The sequence below is a fragment of the Danio rerio genome, chromosome 4 (assembly GCF_052040795.2).
Source record: "Danio rerio strain M-AB ecotype USA chromosome 4, GRCz13ab, whole genome shotgun sequence".
In the NCBI taxonomy this organism is placed as follows: domain Eukaryota; kingdom Metazoa; phylum Chordata; class Actinopteri; order Cypriniformes; family Danionidae; genus Danio; species Danio rerio.
In genome coordinates, this window is record NC_141024.2 from 42,140,001 (window position 1) to 42,158,346 (window position 18,346).

The window sequence follows — 18,346 nt, forward strand, 5'->3', positions numbered from 1 at the left end:
TATGTGAGAGCTCGCAAGCAGTTTTGTCCACAAACAGGAAATCGGTGCACAAACATTAGAAAGAATGAGAAACAGCTCATCATGCTCACTTTGTGCAGGACGGTTTTGTGTTGTAAACCACTTGAATGTAAAGTAAATACAATAATGGCAACAATAAGAAAAGAAACAAAATCTGCATTTTGTCATGGCATTGGAGTTTACATATCGGCCTGTTGTGTGTAATATGAATATAGCCAAGCCATTCACAGATATTGCCAGATAATCACTTTACCTCTACCATACTTTTAACAGATCATTTTTGATTCTGGCTGTCATCCTTTCTTGCATTGTCTTGAGCCATCACATTGCCAATTATATACTATATTGTTAGTAGCCTGGAGAGGTCAGTCATTCTGCTACATCAAATCACTTTCTACTGGATGTAAAATGCTCATTATAGAACATTATAATTTTATAATGTTAAGTTCTAATTCTGTAGTTATTTTGGTAAAAGTAACTAAGAAGTAATATAAGAGTAATTTAACATATTACAATTCTGAGACAGTAATATTGTAAGGTAAGGGATTACATTTAAATAACAGTAATCTGTAATGTATTACAGTTTGGAAGTAACTTGCACAACACTGAATATATATATATATATATATATATATATATATATATATATATATATATATATATATATATATATATATATATATATATGTGTGTGTGTGTGTGTGTGTGTGTGTTTGTGTGTGTATGTGAGTGAGAGAGAGAGGGGGAGAGAAAATGGAAAAGGAGGGAGAAATGTATCAATAAGTCATGACTGCAACAGCAAGTGGCAAGAAAAGAAAAACAAAATAAAAGACTTTTATTTTGGCGTGGTGTGACTTCATAAGTCGGCGCCGCTCTTGCGCTGGATTCAGATGGAGAAAGGTTTGTTTTAAAGCGTTTACACTTATATAAAGCGATTGATTAAAGTTTCAGGCTTTTTTTCATCCGATGCTAAATTATGCTGTTAATGCGTAATGCTGCTGTTGACAACATTATTTTAACACTTTATACTGTGCAGTATTATTTTACTTACAGTAATGAGGGTTATTGTTTGAATAATAGAGGTAAAGGTGGTTTTATATTCGCACATTCGTTCATTTAGAAGTCTCTATATTGTTTACTGTTACTTTGAATATTCGATCGAAATTAGCATAAAAGTGTGGCTTGAAAACAACATTAATACTGTTTAATTCACTGTGACCAATGTTGTACTTTGTCATTATAATCATTGAGTGCTAATATGATTTCGCTATTTAGAGTTAGCAAATAATACTATTATGAAATTATATTATTAAGGAGAAAGTCTGAAACAACATTGTTTATTTGACTGTGAACATTGTTGTACTTTGATAGTCATTGAGTGCTAATATGATTTCACTATTTAGAGGTTGCAAATAATACTTTTATGAAATTATATTATTAAGGAGAAAGTCTGAATGTGCGAATATAAAACCAACTTTACCTCTATGCATGGACGTACCTGATTTCTTTTTGTTAATTACTCTCATATAAAGAAACTGTTGAAGCAAGTGTTGAAGAGAAGTTATTTTGTTTCTGTTCATTGTTTTATTAATTTTAAACAGGACATTTTTATTGTTTTGTTCATATTAAACAGGATAAAGTGTCCAAAGACAGAGAAAAACTTCTGCTTGAGCGACTGATCTCCACACTGTTATAAAGATGGCGTTTATTAAAGAGGAGAGTGAAGATGTGAAGATTGAAGAAACATTCACAGTCAAACAGGAAGATCTGCAGGAACAAACAGGTTAATTTTCATTCTCAAACACCAACTCATTAATTTGATCCTCATTCAGATATATTTTAATAATAAGAATACTAAATTAAATCCATCTTGCAGCCCTGAGTGTGCTGCCTAGTTCTCCTAAACGCACATAAGCACTCATTGAAAGACAGGAATCAGTTTCTTTCTTGTTCTTGTGTCATTTGTCATTCTTTTATGTATAATTAGTCTCTTATTACAAGTGGGCCTCAGCAATCCTGCAGGTGGGCCGCGAGCAAGCTTAAAATTAACTCTTAATATTAAGGGTGTCACGAGTTCTCGTGAGATTAAATCGGTAAAATTAAGATAAAAAGTTGTCTTGACCGTGAGGGTGAATTTAGCATTGAAGATTGGAAGCAGGATTGAATTTGAACCGCAAATCAAGTGCTTTGCATACACCTGCAAGGCTGGCCTCCAGTAGTATCTGGATGCAGCCTTTATGATGCAAGCTGAGATTGCATCACTCAGCGATGCAATGTCAGACACAATGCACTTAAATGGAGCTAGTGACTGTGACGGTTAGGGGTGGGGTTAGGTGAGCCCATTAAAAGCATTGGATGTAGCCCAGATTGCACTGCACCAGGTCTGCAGCCAGACCCCTCTCATGGCCTCTGTGATGCATGTCACTCGGTTGGCCGTGTGGGTGTAAAGTCACCGCTTTATTTTCTCACCGGAGCGAGATGTGCTGAAAGCTGCTTTAGTAAGACTCTAAATCATCAGTCCTCATTTTGCTGGACTTGTCAGCTGCTTTTGACACTGTCAACCACCAGATCCTGCTATCTACGCTTGAGTCACTGGGCGTTGCGGGCACTGTTATACAATGGTTTAGATCTTACCTCTCTGACAGGTCATTCAGGGTGTCTTGGAGGGGAGAGGTGTCCAACCTACAGCATCTAAACACTGGGGTACCTCAAGGCTCTGTTCTTGGGCCACTTCTCTTCTCCATCTACACATCATCTCTAGGACCAGTCATCCAGAGACATGGATTCTCCTACCACTGCTATGCTGATGACACCCAGCTATACCTCTCTTTTCATCCTGATGATCCCTCGGTTCCAGCTCGTATCTCAGCCTGCCTGTTGGATATTTCACACTGGATGAAAGATCATCATCTTCAGCTGAACCTCGCAAAAACGGAAATGCTTGTAGTTTCTGCCAACCCGACTCTACACCATAACTTTTCAATCCAGATGGATGGGGCAACCATTACTGCATCCAAAATGGTGAAAAGCCTTGGAGTAACGATTGATGACCAACTAAACTTCTCTGACCACATTTCTAGAACTGCTCGATCGTGCAGATTTGCACTCTATAACATCAGAAAGATCCGACCCTTCTTATCTGAACATGCAGCTCAACTCCTTGTTCAAGCTCTTGTTCTCTCCAAACTGGATTACTGCAACTCTCTACTAGCTGGGCTTCCAGCTAACTCTATCAAGCCTCTTCAGCTGCTCCAGAATGCAGCAGCACGAGTTGTCTTCAATGAACCTAAACGAGCACACGTCACTCCGCTGCTAGTCCGTTTGCACTGGCTGCCAGTTGCTGCTCGCATCAAATTCAAAACTCTGATGTTTGCCTACAAAGTGACTTCTGGCCTAGCACCTTCTTATCTGCACTCACTTCTGCAGATCTATGTGCCCTCCAGAAACTTGCGTTCTGTGAATGAACGTCGCCTCGTGGTTCCATCCCAAAGAGGGAAAAAATCACTTTCGCGAACGCTCACGCACAATCTGCCAAGTTGGTCGAATGAACTCCCTAACTGCATCAGAACAGCAGAGTCACTCGCTATTTTCAAGAAACGACTAAAAACTCAACTATTTAGTCTCCACTTCACTTCCTAAGCTGCAATTGCCTCTTTGAATATCACACTAATTGTACAAAAAAAAAAAACTACTACTAACACTTCCCTTCTTAGACTTTACAGACCTGAAACTTGCCTTTAGTACTTATTCATTGTTGCTCTTAGTTGTGTAAATTGCTTCCTTGTCCTCATTTGTAAGTCGCTTTGGATAAAAGCGTCTGCTAAATGACTAAATGTAAATGTAAAATGTAAAGTGCAGAACAGATTTTTAAACGCCGTAATTAATCTATTACCATTGTGTAGGACTTCATTACAAGTATAAAACAAACACCTTAATTGTTCTGCAATTTGTGATTAAATTTTTTTTTAATTTTTATAAAAATCTATTTTCCATTCATATATTTGAAGACTATTCCATGAATATGTCTCATCATTAAGAATTTCTTTAAAGTAGTGTAAAAATATCGACTTGTCTCGTTCCCCTGAACCCAATCGTGCGTCTCATCTTGTATCGTGGAGTTGGCATCTCTTCAGACCCCTACTTAATATTATACTACAATGTTTGGATTTCATTTATAATATGCTATAATAAAATTATCAAAGTAATGTTCTGTAATTGATTACTTCAAGCTAGGAGCAAAAACAGCACCCAAATCTGAACTCCTTGAAAAAGTCATAGAGCTACCGGTAGTTGTCAACAACAAACTCTTCCGCCGTAAATCTCCGCCTATGCTGGTTGATTGACACCTCAATTGCATTTGATTTATCATTTGCGATGTCTGTTTGAGGATTTGATTCACCATTTGCGGAGTTGTTTGAGCATTTGATTCACCATTTGCGATGTCGGTTTAAGGATTTCATTTATAGTTTGAGCATTTTGATTCACCATTTACGATGTCAGTTTGAGGATTTGATTTATCATTTGCGATGTCAGTTTGAGGATTTGATTTATAGTTTGAGTATTTGATTTATCATTTGATCTTTTAAGCATTTGAATTTTCATTTTAATTTTGTTAGGAAAAAACTTCCATACAAAACTTTCAGCACTTATAATTCAAATGAAAAAAAAATGCTAATGATTTCAGAACAGCACACTTTCTTCCACACACCACATAATGCTGCCCTCTTCAACTCTCCTCTTCCTTTATACTCTCACCCATTTCCTTTCTGCCGTCCCATGGGTGGAGACCAATTAAACAATGTTGACTGTCATCACAGAAAACACCAACAATCATAAATGCATGATTATTTGCGGTCATGGCTTTGCAATATACAGAGTGTACTGAGTTTTTTTTTTTCAAAGCATTTTCCCAATATATGTCCAAAATAAGATGTCCCCAAATATCAGTCCTTTTGCTGAAACACAGAAAGTTTTGGCCAAATTAAGCCTTAAAATCACCCCAGAATGGATGAACCCAACAGCACACAAGGGGGGAAAGGTGCACATTCCAGCCTTTATGTAGATGCTGTACAGGTATGTCTCATGTCTGCGAGGCAAATATTCAGCAGTTTGTTCAGCTGTTACCCCCAAACTTTTTTTTTTCTGATGCGTTTACCAGTCAAGCACAGAATGAATAAGTTTCCTTGTCAACATTACAAATTTTAGAAAAAACATTTTGTTGTAATTATGAATATATACAAGTAAAAAACAGGGCATTTACAGCTTTCAAATCTGTGTCTTATCAATGTGACCAAAATGACTTTTATAATCAATTATGTAAAAACTCTGAAAACTGGACAGACAGTTTCAATTTACTAAAACTTCTATGTTAAGCGGCTTTGACACAGTTTAACTTATAAAAGCACTAGATAAATAAAGATGAATTCAATATGCTTAAATGTGTACACGTTAATAGACCGAACAAAATATTTGATTTATTTTACATTAATATGCATCAAAATTACAGTGTGTGTAGCCAATGTTTCCCTTCGGTTGGGGAACTTCAGTGCTATAAGTGGATTTGATCTTGGGAAAATCCACGTATGGGAGGATTCGGTTCAAAAGCCGCTTGTCTCAAAGAGTATTGAACGGGCCAATGAAAGCAATGAATTGGCAGCGTAAGCTTGCGCAGGTGTGCTTCATTGCCAATTATCCCAGGATATAAGCACACCTGGAGCGAGCAAACGCCATCCTTTTCGCTTCAGAGACTTTCTGATCGAGTCGATGAGGGTTCCTCTTGCTGGTTCAGCGACTTAAGAGCGAACGAGTGTCTCCCGGTCCAGAGTGGGTTTTCGCGGCGGCAGACGGTCGAGCTGGGTCCGGTCCTCCAGAGCGGTGCGTATTGTTGTAAACTTTCCTAAAAGAGCAACACAGTCATGCAGCACGTCCTTTTCAGGATGGCGCTCCGACTGTGCGTTTCTGGTTGCCGGGGTTTCCTGGCTCCGGATGATGGACACGATCACTGCATTACATGTTTGGGGGTCCAGCATGTTAATGTGGTGCTCGCGGGCAGTTCATGTCGTCACTGCGATGCCATGACCGTTGCACAGCTAAGATTGCCTCCGGGCAGGTGAGCGCCGTCAAAATGGATCCTGAAGCGGACATGTTAGCCGTGCTTTCCAGGGCTGCTTCGGCCGTGGGGTTGGAGCTGGTTCATCCCCCATCTCCACGGCCGGACCGACTAGGTGGGTGCTACGTGGAGGACCAGAAGGCGAAGCCTTCGAAGCCTCTGGTCCCCTTCTTCCCGGAAGTGCACAGTAGGCTCACGCAGTCTTGGAGGGCAACTTTCTCAGCCCATGCTGCGTGTCCCTCCGCCCTTGATGGCGGAGCTGCCAAGGGGTATGAGGCGATTCCGTCAGTGGAACGCGCTATCGCGGTCAATCTTTGTCCGCGTGGCGCCCCTACGTGGCGGGGTCCGCCCCGTCTCCTGTTCAAAGCCTGTAGGTTGTCTGCCTCCCTCGGAGCCAGAGCTTATAAGGCTGCTTCCGCCTTGCACGCGATGGCCACCTACCAGCGCTACCAAGCGCAGGCGCTGGCCGAGCTGCACGAGGGCGGGTCTAACCCAGGCTTACTACATGAGCTGCGCACCACAACCGACTATGCTCTTCGGACTACTAAGTCCGCCGTGTGTGCACTGGGGATGGACGATGTTTACACTTGTGGTTCAGGAACGCCACCTCTGGCTAGACCTGGCCGATATGCGCAATAATGACAAAGTTCGCTTTCTAGACTCGCCCATATCCCAGGCTGGCCTGTTCGGCGACACCGTCGGTGAATTCACCCAGGAACTCAAGGCGGTGAAAGAGCAGTCGGATGCGATGGGTAATGTCATCTATCGGCGCGGTCGTAAGCGCGCTCCGCCCTCCGAGCCATCCACCTCCACTGTTCCTCGCCGAGGGCGCCCGCCAACGAGTGCTGCCCCGCCCCCGGGCGCGCCGTACACCTCGAAAGCAGGCAGCCATTAGCCGACAGGGCACCATCTGGCACCCTCGCCCCGATCTTTGGAACCTCCACGTGTAGTCCCTAGACGTGAGGAAGACTTGGGTAACCTACCGAGTGCCGTGGTTAATACCATCACTCAGGCTAGTGCCCCCTCCACGAGGTGCCCCTACGCCCTGAATCGGAGTCTATTCACTACATGGTGTGTCTCTCGCAGAGAAGACCTCAGAAATTGCCAGATCAGTGTTGTGCTCTCTTTTCTCCAAGAGAAGCTGGACAGCAGGCTGTCACCCTCCACTCTCAAGGTTTACGTGGCGGCCATCTCCGCTTATCATAACACGGTAGCTGGCGGCATCATGGGAAAGCACAACCTCATCATCCGGTTCCTCAGAGGTCTTAGGCGAATTAATCCATCCCGCCCCCTCTCATGCCCTCTTGGGATCTCGCCCTCGTTCTCACAAGTTTACGCGCAGATCCCTTTGAGCCACTCGATTCAGTATCTCTAAGATTTCTGTCACTGAAGACAGCTCTGCTGGTCGCGTTGGCCTCCATCAAGAGGGTCGAGGACCTGGAGGCATTTTCGGTCAGTGACTCGTGCCTGGAATTCGGGCCGGATTACTCTCACGTTATCCTGAGACCCCGCCCGGGTTATGTGCCCAAGGTTCCTACCACCCCCTTTAAAGATCAGGTAGTGAACCTGCAAGCGCTGCCCCCGGAGGAGGCAGACCCAGCCCTTTCCTTACTGTGTCCAGTTCACGCGCTGCACATTTATGTGGACCGTACTCAGCACTTTAGATCATCTGAGCAGCTCTTTGTCTGTTATGGCGGTCGGCAGCAGGGAAGTGGATTATCCCACTGGATTGTGGATGCCATTTCACTCGCTTATTCGAGCAGAGGTGAGCCGTGTCCCCCGGGAGTGCGTGCACACTCCACTCGGCGCGTTGCATCCTCTTGGGCTTGTGCACGCGGCGCCTCTCTAACAGACATTTGTAGAGCTGCGGGCTGGGCGACACCCAACACATTTGCAAGGTTTTACAATCTGCGAGTGGAGCCGGTTTCCTCAAGGGTATTAGGCAACCCTTTGGTGATTGAGGAAACAACTCAGTAGGGTGTTGAAACACGCTTGCTGCGCCATTGTCCCTAACATAGAGATACGTGTGCCCTTTTATCTGTCAGTAAAGTTCCCCGTCAGGTGAGCCCTGCAGATTCCTCCGTGGACCCCAGCACTGACTCAGCAGAGGAGTCACTTGCTGGCCCACTACGTTGTTGGTCTGCCCGCTGGTCAGCCCGCATCTTGGGTATAGGTGTCTGCTATGCGTGATCCCCACTAGGTGACTATGCTTATTCCGCCACGGTTAAGTCCCCCCTCTGGGTGGACCCGTGTCTTCCCTCTCCGCTAACCTCTTTGTCTATGCACACTCCCCCTTCTTAGGGCTAGTCCATATGTAATTCTGCCATTTTATCTCCCCCCTTGGGTAGCGGATGGCCTCCGCAGCATCCTCCCTATCGGGATTGCACGCTTCCCAACGTACTGTCGTATTTTCCTAGAATCATCTAGACGCACACGACTTCCCAAAAAATATATCTAAATCCGTAAAACTTCTGTTGAAGGGAGATAAATTAGGGCCAGGGACACGTTGGAAGACCGCGCCTCCCATGATGTGTGTGCGTCACGCTTGCTTGACTATCCCCTCATCGGGGGCGTTGGTAAGGTGCAGTCATTATGGCGTTTTTCATAGTTCTCCCATACGTGGATTTTCCCAAAGATCAAATCCACTGTATAGCACTAAAGTTCCCTAACCGCAGGGGAACATTCGAGGTTACAGAAGTAAAACTTTGTTCCCCGAGGAGGGGAACGGAAGTGCTATACTCCGTCGCCATAATGACTGTCCGTTAGCTGTTAGAAAGTCTCTTCAGCTTAAAAGTATGGCGTTTGCTCGCTCCAGGTGTGCTTATATGCTGGGATAATTGGCAATGAAGCACACCTGCGCAAGCTTACGCTGCCAATTCATTGCTTTCATTGGCCCGTTCAATACACTTTCAGACAAGCGGCTTCTGAACCGAATCCTCCCATACGTGGATTTTCCCAAGATCAAATCCACTTATAGCACTTCCGTTCCCCTCCTTGGGGAACGAAGGGTAACTTCTGTCACCTCGAACGTTTCCAGTGTCTTTTCACTTTTCAGCTTTTGATAAGAGTTTTTAAGACTTAATGAAAACTAATGTTTTTTTTTTTTTTTCAGACCTAATTGAAGAGAAGGAGAGGAGTAAAGAGGAGGAACATCATGTCAAAATTGAGGAAAAAACTCATTTACAGACTGATTTTAAAAGGAGAGACAATAATTGTTTCACCTGCACTCAGTGTGGAAAGAGTTTTGGAAGAAAAGACATTCTTAAGATTCACATGAGGATCCACACTGGAGAGAAACCATTCACATGCACTCAGTGTGGGAAGAGTTTCAGCTGCTCATCACACCTTAATCAACACATAAGTATCCACACTGGAGAGAAACCATTTACTTGCACTCAGTGTGGGAATAGTTTCAGCCAATTAGCACACTTTAATCATCACATGAGGATCCACACTGGAGAGAAACCATTCACATGCACTTACTGTGGGAAGAGTTTCAGCCAATCATCAAACTTTAATAAACACATGAGGATCCACACTGGAGAGAAACCATTCACATGCACTCACTGTGGGAAGAGTTTCAGCCAATCATCAAACTTTAATAAACACATGAGGATCCACACTGGAGAGAAACCATTCACATGCTCTCAGTGTGGGAAGAGTTTCAGCCAATCATCAAATTTTAATCAACACATGAAGATCCACACTGGAGAGAAACCATTCACATGCACTCATTGTGGGAAGAGTTTCAGCCAATCATCAAACTTTAATAGACACATGAGTATCCACACTGGAGAGAAACCATTCACATGCCCTCAGTGTGGGAAGAGTTTCAGCCGATCATCGTCCTTTAATTTACACATGGTGAGCCACACTGGAGAGAAACTATTCACTTGCACTTAAGCTGCGGTCACACTAGACTTTTCTCCCCATAGACTTCCATTCATACGCACGTGAATGCGTCAGACCGGAAACCAAGTTTGTGCATCAAGTTTCGCAGTTCTCTGCGTTGCAAAGTTCAAGCTTGGTGAACTCTGACCTGCAAAATCACATCACTTGACTAGGGCTGGGTATTGTTCTAAACTGTTCGATACCGATACCCTGAATTCGATACGGGTTTCGAACGATACTTTTTTTCTAACTTTTATTTTAAGAAATAAATTTTAACAAGATTACATAACACATAATCTCAGAGAAACTATTTTTTCACAGCAGGCTTATCTTTAAGACCAATAAACAAAGGAACAAAAGCACAAAATGAACAAAGTGTAGTTAACACAATATATTAGTGCTTACAGTTTTAATAAAGTTCAAGCAGTTTAAGTCAATCAATTTTAAGTATTTGTGAGGCTTACTGCTGCCTAAAGGTTTTCCAGATAGCAAAATGACTCCGGAACAGATCCGCGCCGGAGGTATTACATGATCCGCAACAGAAACGGGTCCGCAAATGGGTCTGTACTGGAGTCTACTTGCACAGCGCAACGGATCCGGAACGGATAAGAATTCTGTATCCGTTCCGGACCCATTTCAGACGTTACCCGTATCCGCTAATAAAGCTCTTCATCCGGATCCGATCCGGACCCGTTAATAGAGTAGCTCATCCGGCGCAGATCCGATCCAGACCCGCTGATAGACTAGCTCATCCGGCCCGGATCCAATCTAGACCCGAACCCATTGATGAAGTAGCTTATCCGGATCCAATCCAGACCCGTTCATTAGTAGATAATTTGGTGCTGATACCTTGAGTTTCCTAATTCAAAACTAATCTGGGCAAAACTACCTAAAGAAATATCTAAAATCTATAGAACAACATTGCTCAATAAAAGCTTGCATATTTAAAATGTCTGCCTTAATCACTCAAAACTTCTAAATCTAAATGAATGTTTTAGCCAATCACAAGAAAACTATAAAAAGTTAATTAAATGGGTTAAATATAAATCAGTAATTACCTATTTTCAAAGTTGCATTATGTATACACTGACCAGAACAAATAAAACACAATGGAAAAATTGTACCGTTAACTTTTTTTTTTCATGTAGTAAAATGTTTTTATGAAGTAAGAGTAAAAGGAGAATCAAAACAGAATTCATTATAGACTCTTTGCTGAACAGAATGTTTTGAGTGTTGCTGTTGCAGGTGATAAACGCTGCTCAGGAGAGTATGAAGATGTCATGAGTGTTGCAGTTGCACATGATGCAGGTTGCTCAGGACAGGATTGAGATGATGTGAGTGTTGCTGTTGCAGGTGATGAACGCTGCTCAGGAGAGTATGAAGATGTCATGAGTGTTGCAGTTGCACATGATGTAGGTTGCTCAGGACAGGATGGAGATGATGTGAGTGTTGCTGTTGCAGGTGATGAACGCTGTTCAGGAGAGTATGAAGATTAGAATGAATATATAAAATTCAAAAGAAAATGCACCATTAAACCTCCAAATGGCAGTTTGTGGTAGGTTTAAATAATGATATATAAATTAGGTTAAATACTCACAATGCTTTGATTTTTGTAGGCAAGTCTTTTGTCTTAATTCACTTTCTGCTTCGTTAAAGCGGTTAAAGCAGTCTTGGTGATGTTGATGCAAATTTGCCAATCTTGATTTAAACCGCTCCTGTTGATTTAAAAATAACAAGATAACAGATTTTGTTTCAACCTTTCAAATAACTTTAAACCATTTAATTACTCTAATCATGTGATGACCTGTCATATGGCCACACAAGACTGAGGGTAACAAACACACGCACACATTCGCTCAGACACACACAAACACACACGCATTCACTTAGACACACGCGCTTACACATACACGCACATTCGCTCAAACGCGCACATTCGCTCAGACCCAAACAATACTCTCCTGCTCCTTCACTAGCTGACAAGCGCGCACCTTGCTCAACTACACACATACAAACAGGCATAACATCCATAAAAACTTTAAGTAATAGAGACTGACAACTTCTCTTTATTTCATATCTTTATTTATAAAATAAGTTCCAAATATTACATGTCACAATTTCTTTCAGTTTCGGTACATTGTTTACTGGTTTGGAGTGCACACATTCTAGTTTACATTAGTACTGTTTCTGTTATTTCTGTTTACTTATGGTTATTTTTGTTGAGTTAAAGTTACCGGAGGGTGCAGTGGAGGATGATGCTGTGGTCCGCTGGATCGGCCGTCATGTTTACTGGCAAAGGGCTGGTTCCTGTGTGTGCGTCAAAGATTTATGTCCGGGTGATCCCGCGTGGCGGAACCAATGTGCCGCAATGATAAGGGGGGGAAAGTTTACTTTGAATATGTCTTTTTATATTACTTGTTTGTTTAATTTAAATAATTTGTTTATTTTGAGTAATTATGTCTTGTATTTTGTAAATGTCTTTAATTTAGAATTAGTTTGATTTGAAATATTATATTTATAATTGTTATGTTTTATTGTTTCACCTATGTTGTTTAAGTGGATCCACCGTTTGTGTATAAATACTCTGTAGTTGTTTCATTTGGTAGGTCAGTTTGGTTGTGTTCAGACTTCCTGAATTTCTGTTATATTTTTGTTGACCTCAATTTGTTTTCCAACTAGTTTTTATGTTGGATTATTGGTTTGTTTAAGTTTAATAAATATTAACTGGCCTTAATTTTCCTGTGTCCTCGTGCCTTACCGCTGGGCTATCTCACAGCCCCCTTTCTGTTCAGATAGAACGCTGTTGTTTTTCTCCTCCTACAAGAACAACGCTTTTCCCAAGAAACAATTGATAACTGCTGCAATTTTAAAAAGGGAGAGGACGTAGTCGGCAGGATTCGAACATGCACGGGGAGACCCCAATAGATTTTTAGTCCATCGCCTTAACCACTCGGCCATGACTACAAGACTGACTGAACTGCCATGTCTTTATGTGTAGTACATGTATTGTGCATCCAGTTGAAACTTTAATCAAGCGATAGCTCAACGGCAAAAGCTGTGGCTCCACAAAATGAGCCTTACACGCCCGAACAGGGACTTAAACTCTGGACCCTCAGATTAAAAGTCTGATGTTCTACCGAATGAGCTATCCAGGCTCCACAACAGTAATTTTCAAGTAGGCAATTTTTAGGGTTGTGGTTGGCGCACACCTTCACAGTACACTAAAGTTTACAGTGAGATGAGGTTTAAGCTTATGGTTGGTGTAGATGTTGCTAAAACACGACAGGTTACTTTGAATTTGGGTTTATGGTTGTTGTAGGTGTAGACATCAGTACAACACAATAGTTTGGACTCCATGTCATGTAGGAGACATTAAAGAGATCAATGATAACTGCAGAAGGTCTTTCTGCTGTTGTGGCAATGAATGGACACTCAACAATTGAAAAGATTCCTTCCATGCCTTAGAAGCATGACTTGATCAGTACTTATCTACACAGCATGCTGCCATCAAAGATCCTATTTCTCTTATATCGAATCCCTAGTCCTCCACACTTTAGGAAACGTAAACATTCAGGATGTGCCATTAGCACAGCCTGCACTAAAAGGAGACTGGAGATTATGGATGGCAACACAGAGTGCAACACCAATGTCGCCTTGAAAAACATGCCATAACACGGATTTGAAGCAGGGTTGCTGCAGCCACAATGCAGAGCACTTACCACTAAACAATCACAGCGAGCTACAGGACAGCCGCTGTGGCTCTTGTGTGGTATGTTCCTCCATGTGATATGCCCCTTTCTCTTCAGTGAGAGCACACTGTTGTTTTTCTCCTCCTACCAGCACAACGCTTTTCCCAAGAAACAATGGAAATGCAAACAATTGATGACTGCTGCAATTTTAAAAAGGAACAGGATGTGGGTATAGCTGGCAGGACTTGAACCTGCGGGAGAATACCCCAACAGATATCTAGTCGATCGCCTTAACCACTCAGCCATGACTACAAGACTGCCTGTTCTCCCATGTCCTCATGCCTAGTACACGTGTTGTGCATTCAGATGAAACTTTCAGCAAGCGATAGCTCAACGGCAAAAGCTGTGGCTCCACAAAGAGTCTCTCATGCCCGAACACGAACTTGAACCCTGGACCCTCTACTGACTCCGCTAAAGCTGGGGAACGATAGTCTTTTTTGGAAGGGGAAGAAAAAAGCACAAGAAAAATAAGAAAATTTGAGAAATTGAGAAAGAAAGAAGCGAAATTAAGGTTATATTTTGTATTTTTTGCCCACCAGAAACTACTCAATGCATATATAACAGTACTGGTTCAAGAAATATGTCCATAAATAACACTTTGGGTAGATCACAAGGTTCAATCCCCGACTGGAGCAGGTATCTAACCAGGTTTAGTAATGGGTCGATCATGAACATTTCTTTCATTTTAAACGAATCTTCAATATGATTTGGGAACTACAAGTCCTCTCAGGGAGTGATTTGTTCATTTGCGCGTGCGTACATTTGTGCAGGTGGTATCGTTATTTAAAGTCTTCATCACATTTCGTGTCGTTCATCGGGGAAAGGCAGAAACCAATCATATGCGTTTAGAGCCGAAAAAGATTTGATCCGTTCACCTCTCGAGTCCTCTATCGGGTCTGAGTCACTCGTTCATTACGGGCCAATCATACGCGTTTAGAGCAGGAAAAATATTTGATCCGTTCATCTCTCGAGTCCTCTATCGGGTCTGAGTCATTCGTTTCTCACGGGCCAATAATACGCGTTTAGAGCCGAAAAAAAGAATTGATCCGTTCATCTCTTGAGTCCTCTATCGGGTTTGAGTCATTCGTTCCTCACGCGCCAATCATACACGTTTAGAACTGGAAAAAGAATTGATCCGTTCATCTCTTGAGTCCTCTATCGCGTCTGAGTCACTCGTTCATCATGGGCCAATCATACGCATTTAGAGACGGAAAAAGAATTGATCCGTTCACCTCATGAGTCAGGTCTGAATTTGGAGAAAAGCTCAGCCACTGCACTTGACACCACCAACACTGGTTTGAAGTGCAGCTCAGGTTAAATACTCTCTCTCCTCTCTAGAAAGATCCAATAATTGCTACCAGGTGGACACAGTTACCTGCAGGAAGAGAGAGAGGAAAAACACAATGCTCATTGTCCACCAAAAGATATGTCTCAGGACGCAAGCCCTGTGAGAACCGCTATCACCCTCCTAAAGCATATACAGGCAAGAAATCCATTAATTAGTTGTTATAGAAGTTATTCATTAAGCTTTTAATGTACTACACAAAATGGTAATCTAAATGTTTATTTTATCATTAGTTTTATTTAATATATGTTTTTTTTATTGTTTTATTTTTTTAAGGTGAATTGCTGGGAATGGAGCACCTTTACAGCCAGACCGGCAAAACCCTGACTCCGGTGCTCCAGAACCCAGAGGAGGAAGACAGGCTGGTGGAGGAAGTTGATGACGAGGATCTACAAGATGACGGGTTTGAGGAGATCATGAAGGACATCACAGTTCCAGTGCTGTTTGAGGATGACCCCTGCCGTGATCTCAGAAACAGCCCCTCATCTTCGCCTCTGCCTCAGTCCCCAGCATCACTGGCTGAGCCGTCCACATCAGCTGGTGGAGAAGGACAGCTTCCTAGCCCAGCCCCCTCAGTGCCGTCACAGCCATCCAAGTCTGGAGACAGTCTCTCTGTTGAGACTCAGGTAAGATATATTAAGAACTTAATATGATTTAGTCTTTTTTTATTCCACATATACTAAATTTATTCTGTATTTACCAGGAAGTAGTCATTGGACCTGATGGCATTGCTGGGTGGGACAAGGTGCAGGATCTGGCTGCTTATTTGGTAGGTCTTCGTGAGGCTCCTTACCTCACTGACCTGCAGGTGACAGAGGCCATTCAGCTGTGGACAGCTCTCCTGGATGTTGATAAACAGCGCATCAACTACCAGCCTCGACATCAGCCTCAGCTGACACATGGGCGCTTTAAGGCACCGAAGCGCTCCGGAGTCACTCCAGGTGTGGAGAGCGTCAAGCGCTATCTGATTGGACATCCTGGGGGTCCAGCACAGTGGCCTACCACCAGCCGCTTGGTTGAGGCCATTTGTACAAAGCTGTGTGCCGTACACAAGTCCACTTCCAAGAAGGCTGATGTTCGCACGCCCAGGTGGTCTAAAATACTGACCGATTACCACCACATCCGGGATCTGGTGCTTGGCAGTCGCAGGCTGATGGATGAAACAGTGATCCAGCTTTTTGAGCTAAACCAGAAGACGCGTATTCAGTGGTAAGCAAAGCACATTATTTTCTTTAAATTACCTGAATACTTATAAATTAAAATATATGAATAATACATATCATTTATTATCAGGTTTCAACGGAGGCAAAAGGATCAGGAAATGAGTGTACTCACTCAGGGACTGACTCCACTTGATCCAATTGCTGTGGCAGATATGCAGCTTCCTTTGCCTTGCTGTGTCCCGTTACGCCCAGAGGAACAGGCGCAGACGGGAACAGGAGAAGGAAAGTGGAGTCCACAAAAGGAAGTATGTGCGTGCGGTTACTTTTAATGTTTGCAGCAAATGTGGGCAACCAAAGACTAAGGAGTTTGGCCATAGCCGATTTGGTAATGCCACATTTTGCCTGCAAACTTCAAATGGCAAATCCTTAGAGGACTGGTTGGCAGAACAGCGCCAGCAAAATAAAGGACAAACTCCAGCTCCAGAATAAAGGACAAATTGCTGTATATATTTTTGTAAATGTTACATGGGTACTCTCTCTCTCTCTCATTTTATTTAATTTTTGTGTGTTGATATTAAGCATTTTAAAGTGGCACTTATAGGCCCACTCTTATTTTGTCTTGTGTGTACTTATTTAATATTTGTGTGCATTTTAAGTAAAAATATATTTATATTTCTTAAAAAAATAGCATTTTATACATTGCTTAAATACTATATTTTATATATTACGTGCCCCCACTCTTGCATTTTATTATTTATTTATATTATTGTTTAATATATTGTGTATATAAAAATAAATATATATATAGAGTATTGTTTTTATATAATGTGTATAATAAATAAATATATTTATATATAGTATTGTTTTAATATATTATACGTGCATAATAAATAAATATATATTGTATTGTTTTTATTTATTGTATATTATATAGTTTATATATTAACATATGTTTTATTTAGTTTTTTACATTTTTTTAATTGTTTTGCGATTTTAATATTTGTATTCATTTTAATAAACCATTTTGCATATTACTTGTTTTTGTGTGCATTCATTTAAAGTTATTACATAAAGAAATAACACATATATATATATATATATATTTATATATATATATATATATATATATATATATATATATAGTATAGTATAGTATATATTTATATATTAATACATAAATATATATATAATATACTTATATATACATAAACATGCATACATATGTTTAGTTGAAACATTTTCATTCATTTTTAATTGACGTAATATGCTTTTTAAGAACAATATCCACATAATAAAAGTAATATCAATATAATTGCCTGTGTTACGTCAGTAAAATTTCAATAAGAGCGCAGCTGATTGGCTCCGCTGAAACCGACACTGATTGGATATTGTGTTACACAGATCGTGTGTTCGAATCCAGCACGCAAAAAATGACATTTACAAATGACATGCAATATGCAACCAAAATACCACATTATGCACAGTCACAAAGCCGCGAACACTACTGCAAGCAAAATTTGTCGCATTTTTCCGTTTTTTTCCGGCTTGTTCGCTTGCGAGTGAGCGAGAAGATTGGGCCCCTTCCTATGCTAAGCGAGCGCTCTACCATTTGAGCTAATTCCCCTCAGAAAAATTCAAATTGGTAGTTTTTGGCGTGGTCAAAAAAAAAAAATAAATGTTCACATCTGCTCTGTGGTGGCCTCTTTGCCCTGCCCGCCGTTTAGTCGTCAAATTGCCTGGAATAGCGCGCTTTTCTTTTAAAGCCCTACCTATTCCTGCACCAGTAAACGTGTGAGGAGCCCTGCATGCCGAATGACTCAGAATGACTCAGTTACTCAGAAATCAATGCACATTGGCACCACCTTGGATTGACATTCTGCTACTTTCCTGCAAGGCCGTTTTTTTTTTATTCATTCCCTACAGCTCTGACAGCACCACACAACAAGCTTGAGGTTCCATGGTGTAATGGTGACCACTCTGAATCCAGCGATCTGAGTTCAAATTTCAGTGGGACCTGTTATTTTGCCAGCACCGCACAAAAAAAGCTGGTATAGAATGTTAATCTCTTGAA

At 41.7% G+C, this 18,346-nt stretch overlaps 3 protein-coding genes, 1 long non-coding RNA gene and 1 other non-coding gene across 5 annotated transcripts in view; 3 read left to right on the forward strand and 2 right to left on the reverse strand.

Moving 5' to 3' along the window:
• Positions 1–18,346, forward strand: part of LOC148680790 (uncharacterized) — a 796,717-nt gene that overhangs the window by 513,281 nt on the left and 265,090 nt on the right. The gene's annotated exons all lie outside the window — the stretch shown is intronic.
• The window catches only part of LOC148680812 (uncharacterized), a 451,921-nt gene that overhangs the window by 366,883 nt on the left and 66,692 nt on the right, over positions 1–18,346 (reverse strand). The window lies entirely within an intron of this gene.
• The window catches only part of LOC148680839 (uncharacterized), a 785,675-nt gene that overhangs the window by 124,840 nt on the left and 642,489 nt on the right, over positions 1–18,346 (forward strand). The gene's annotated exons all lie outside the window — the stretch shown is intronic.
• Positions 879–12,748, forward strand: LOC148680846 (uncharacterized). Its single transcript, XM_088650725.1, has 4 exons — positions 879–918; positions 1,652–1,801; positions 9,240–9,991; positions 11,372–12,748. The coding sequence occupies exons 2-4, from the start codon at positions 1,717–1,719 to the stop codon at positions 11,408–11,410; spliced, it is 876 nt and encodes a 291-aa protein (XP_088506851.1). The 5' UTR covers positions 879–918; positions 1,652–1,716; the 3' UTR covers positions 11,411–12,748.
• trnaf-aaa (transfer RNA phenylalanine (anticodon AAA)) lies at positions 12,901–12,982 on the reverse strand. Its single transcript has one exon. It is a non-coding gene; the product is annotated as a tRNA-Phe (tRNA).